The following is a 4,660-nucleotide window of genomic DNA, read 5'->3' on the forward strand; positions in this document are numbered from 1 at the left end:
GGTCCTGGTGTATCCAGCATCTAGGACATTTGTCATTTCATGCATAGGAAGATGCCCTTGTTATTCCCCTGCCCACAGAGGGATAAATTTCTCAGAAAACATAGTACTGAAACCTTGCCTCTTTATGTACTTAATGCCAAAATGTATTTCCTTTGAGTGCAAAGCAAACACTTCTAGACTGGTGGCATAACTACAGCTTGGGTGAGAAATGGATTATCTGTTGAGCCTGCTATCCTACAACTCAGGTTCTAAGTTCTTCAGTTAGTGTTAGGAATAGCCTGTGAGGAAATAGTACTCACTAACTGAATTGCATTTGTAGGGAATGACCTTTCCTCTTGCTCTTCCTTTCTTTCTAGGATAAGAAATTGGATAAGCAGTATGAATCTCTGTCTCTGTTTCACCCCAGTGTAAGTATACCATATGAAAGGAACACAATCTTCGCCTGGTCTTTGAGGCCCTGTTAGGCAAAGACCTTCAACTGACCCAGCAAGGCTTTCATTGGCTGATGGGAGGTCATGCTCCGCAGGAAGGGGCTAGGTTGGAATGTTTCCCCTCCTGACAACAGTGATGGTGAGCTTTCATCAGTCGTATGGATGGAGATTTAAAGAGCTGTGCTGTCCCCTTCCCAAGCCATAAGGAGCAATTTAGCCATTCGACACAATATTTTGAGATCAGTCTCTTGGGATCTTAGAGAGGTTTGAATCCTCTTTTGGGTCTCCAAATGGCAAGTTTTCAGGATGCTTGAAAGCTAGTAATTAGTTTTTGCCATTAAAAGTAATGTCATTAATTACTTTTGCACCAGCCTAGTATTTTTTAGTCACTTCTTAGGTTGAGTGAGCCTCACCTAGCACTTTTTTAGCAAGAGGCATCACAGTACCAACAGAATAAGAGGCTGTTTGATGGGTAAGGTTGGAGCTGTGAGGACCTCTGATTAATCTTTTATTCCCATCAATTGAACCCATGTCTTTGCAGAATGTCGAAATGCTGAGCAGCATGGATTCTGCATCGGTTCGCATTATCAAACCCTTTCCTGCACCCCAGACTCCAGGCCGCCTGCAGCCTGCCCCTGTGATCCCTTCGGCACCAGCAGCTCCGAAACTGGACCACCAGAGAATGGACACCATCCAGGAAGACCCTAGCACAGACTCACATATGGACGAGGATGGGTTTGAGAAGGACCCCTTCCCAAATAGCAGCACAGCCGCCAAGTCATTTGAGGATCTCACGGACCATCCGGTCACCAGAAGTGAAAAGGCTGCCTCCTTTAAACTGCAGCGTCAGAATCGTGTTGACAGCAAAGAAACAGAGTGCTAGTTTAGTTGTGAGCTCTTTATAGATTTGACCTACAATCACAGCTTATATTTTGTGAAGATTGGGAAGTAAGGAAGTGACTTAACAGCAGATGCTGGTCATGTGTTTGAACTTCCTGCAGGTAAACAGTGCTTGTGTGGTTTGGCCCTTCTCCTTTTGAAAAGGTGAAGTTGAATCTAGCTTATTTTGGAGGCTTTCAGGTTTTAGTTTTTTAAATATCTTTTGACCTGTGGTACAAAAGCAGAAAATACAGCTGGATTGGGTTATGAATATTTATGTTTTTGTAAATTAATCTTTTATATTGATAACAGCACTGACTAGGGAAATGATCAGTTTTTTTATACACTGTAATGAACCGCTGAATATGAGGCATTTATTTGTGAAGACAACTGGAACACAAGAGGGTTTGCCTTTAACTAAAAACAAAGGAGATAAATCTAGTTCTACATTGTCTCTAAATTATGGGTCTATTTCTAGTTACTACCCAGAGTTTTTAAGTAGCAGGGAAAATATACATCTAAATTTAGAAATCATTTGGGTTAATATGGCTCTTCATAATTCTAAGACTAATGCTCTCTAGAAATCTAACCACCTACCTTACAGTGAGGGTTACACATGGTAGCCAGTTGAATTTATGGAATCTACCAACTGTTTAGGGCACTGATTTGCTGGGCAATTTTTCTGTGTAAATATCTTCATCTATCCCTGTTACTGATAGGGATACATGCTCTTAGAAAATTCACTGTTGGCGGGGCGCGGTGGCTCATGCCTGTAATCCCAGCACTTTGGGAGGCCGAGGTTGCGCCACTGCACTCTAGCCTGGGCTACAGAGAGAGACTCTGCCTCAAAAAAAAAAAAAAAAAAATTCACTATTTACAAAACCTAGAATATTTAAAATACAAAGATTGCCTGTTTTCAAACACTAGTGAATAAGAGGGTGAAATATTTCTTAACAACAGGTTGTTTTGAATAGGCGGAGGTGTGATGAGACAGAATACTACCTGCCCTTAGGGTTGGGGGCTGTCTCCACAAGCAGATATTTGAATTACTCTTACTTTATTGCTGCAGGATTCTGGATGGGCTGCATTTACTGTGTGAAGGATTGAAAATCATTAACCTGAATTCTGATTTCTATAAATTGCCATTAAAAGCTTTTTCCCCCTAAGAACTGGAATGTGCTCACCAGCTAAAACATTTTAACTTGTAAACTTTGAGGGCAATTAACCAAGCCTGTGACTAATCATATCTCCTCCCATCCCCCATTTCCAAGGACATTTGTTACTCAGATACTTGTTATACTAATACTTGAACTTGTACCTTATGGTATTTGCTATCTTTTAACTAGTCATGATATTCTTATACTTTACACTTTTAGAATTTGATACAAGGTGAGTGGGGTGTGTGGGTGTATGTATGAGTGAAACTGTTCTCAAAAGAATGTAAGAAAACCATTTTTATAAAATTGTGACTTTAAAAAAAAAGTCTTTACTTCATCATTTATAGAATTAACAAGCTGCTCAGGGTGTATTTTGTAGCTATAGCACTGATACCTGCATTAACAAATACTGTCAAAACACAATGGACTTAAGTACAAAACTTCCCTGAAAAATCCTAATACTTTTATTATCAGTGGCAAAGGTTTAAGCCTGGGGAAAAAAGGGTACCTCTATGTATTGGCAACTTTGAGTTCTGTAGATTAACAAGCAGACTTGGGTCTCTTGTGATTGGCTAATGGTCTCCATCTCCCAGCAGACTTAATTCAGGTTTTGCTTCTGCTACATCCCGCCAGTAAGGAAGCAACAAAGGCAGAGAAGAGACCTTTTTCTCTATCAAAGGCCAGAGATGCGAGAACAAAAATTCATTCCCCTTTGGAGACAAATGTAGTCCATCTGATAAATAAGATGAGAAGTCCTAGAAGGGAGAGAAATTGGTTAAAGGTAGGTAACTGGCCAGGTGTGGTAGCTCACCCCTGTCATTCCAACACTTGGGGCCAAGGATACTGGAGGACAGGAGTTTGAGACCCTGTGTCTATAAAAAATGTAAAAAATACAAAATTCAGCTGGTTGTGGTGGCAAACACCTGTATTCTCACCTACTTGGGAGGCTAAGATGGGAGGATCACTTAAGCCTAGGGGTTCGAAGCTACAGTGAGCTGTCATCGCACCACTGAGCTCCAGCCTGGGTGACAGAGTGACTGTCTCCCCCCTCCCCCACCCCCCCCAAAAAAAAAGCGGGGGAGGGAGGGTAGAACTTTTCTAAATGCCAGCGTGTACCATTCTCTCATTTGTGGCCCTGCGACAAAGATCACCAGCCCCTTTCATTATAGGCATCTGACCAGAGTCATCTTGGACTACAGTAGCACTGATGTGCTATTTACATAGGTGTTTGAACACACAGAGAACCCTTACTAGTGCTGTAGTGCTATCTCCATATTATAGAATTAAGTTTCATGAAAGTCACTCACCATTAAGTGAGCTGGGACCTCATTCCAGGTCTTCTGAGTCATATGACATGATTCTCAGGTTATTTCAAAGAACCTTAACAGGTAAATATGGCCTAGTAACGTAATCAGCAAAAAATGAAAAATTTGGTATTAGGAGTGTTCAGGGGCCCCATGAGTCAATATTGTTTTTGACTCTAGGCAGGTTTTGAGGTGGAAAGAACTTGTACCATCTAACGTGGAATAGTAATTGCTGGGACACGGGAGTCCAGTCTCCCTCCCGCTCCCCTGAACTCAAGAGTATATATATATGTATTTTTGGAGATAGGGTCTTGCTTTGCTGCTCAGGCTGGAGTGCAGTGATGTGATCATGGCTCACTGCAGCCTCAACCTCCTGGGCTCAAGCGATTTTTCCAGCCTCAGGTCCCTGAGTAGCTGGGACTACAGGCACGTGCCAGCATACCTGGCTAATTTTTGTGGTTTTTGTAGAGATGGGTGTCTCATTTTGTTGTCTAGGCTGGTTTTGAACTCCTAGGCTCAAGCAGTCCTCCCACCTCGGCCTCACAAAGTATTGGGATTACAGGCATGAGCGGCTATACCAGGCCCTGAACTCAAGAATTTTATCCATACAGCCATTTCTTTCTTGGGGAAGAATCTTACTAGCCAAGAGCTCTGTTAAAATCTGGGTGGCCAACTAGCTTACGTGACTTTTCTCTTTTTTGAGCTGGAGTCTCACTCTTGTTGCCCAGGCTAGAGAGCAATGGTACAGTCTCGGCCTACTTCAACCTCTGCCTCCCGGGTTCAGGTAATTCTCCTGCCTCAGCCTCCCAAGTAGCTGGAATTACAGGTGCCTGCCACCACGCCTGGCTAATTTTTGTATTTTTAAGTAGAGATAGGGTTTCACCATGTT

At 42.4% G+C, this 4,660-nt stretch overlaps 2 protein-coding genes across 5 annotated transcripts in view; one reads left to right on the plus strand and one right to left on the minus strand.

Annotated features, from left to right (window-relative positions):
• ADAM17 (ADAM metallopeptidase domain 17) overlaps positions 1-2,263 on the plus strand; it is a 78,043-nt gene extending 75,780 nt beyond the window's left edge. The window contains exons 18-19 of one of the 2 annotated variants that reach the window (XM_011965313.1): positions 357-407; positions 973-2,263. In XM_011965313.1, coding sequence (XP_011820703.1) covers positions 357-407; positions 973-1,314 — 393 coding nt within the window. In that variant the 3' untranslated portion in view covers positions 1,315-2,263. The remainder of the gene's footprint in view (positions 1-356; positions 408-972) is intronic. The other variant, XM_011965314.1, reaches the window with a different exon arrangement.
• Positions 2,264-2,755: 492 nt separating this feature from the next.
• Positions 2,756-4,660, minus strand: part of IAH1 (isoamyl acetate-hydrolyzing esterase 1 homolog (S. cerevisiae)) — a 33,439-nt gene continuing 31,534 nt past the window's right edge. For all 3 annotated transcript variants that reach the window (XM_011965310.1, XM_011965311.1, XM_011965312.1), the window contains one exon: positions 2,756-3,222. In XM_011965310.1, coding sequence (XP_011820700.1) covers positions 3,040-3,222 — 183 coding nt within the window. In that variant the 3' untranslated portion in view covers positions 2,756-3,039. The remainder of the gene's footprint in view (positions 3,223-4,660) is intronic.

This window comes from Mandrillus leucophaeus, unplaced genomic scaffold, assembly GCF_000951045.1.
Source record: "Mandrillus leucophaeus isolate KB7577 unplaced genomic scaffold, Mleu.le_1.0 Scaffold72, whole genome shotgun sequence".
NCBI lineage: Eukaryota > Metazoa > Chordata > Mammalia > Primates > Cercopithecidae > Mandrillus > Mandrillus leucophaeus.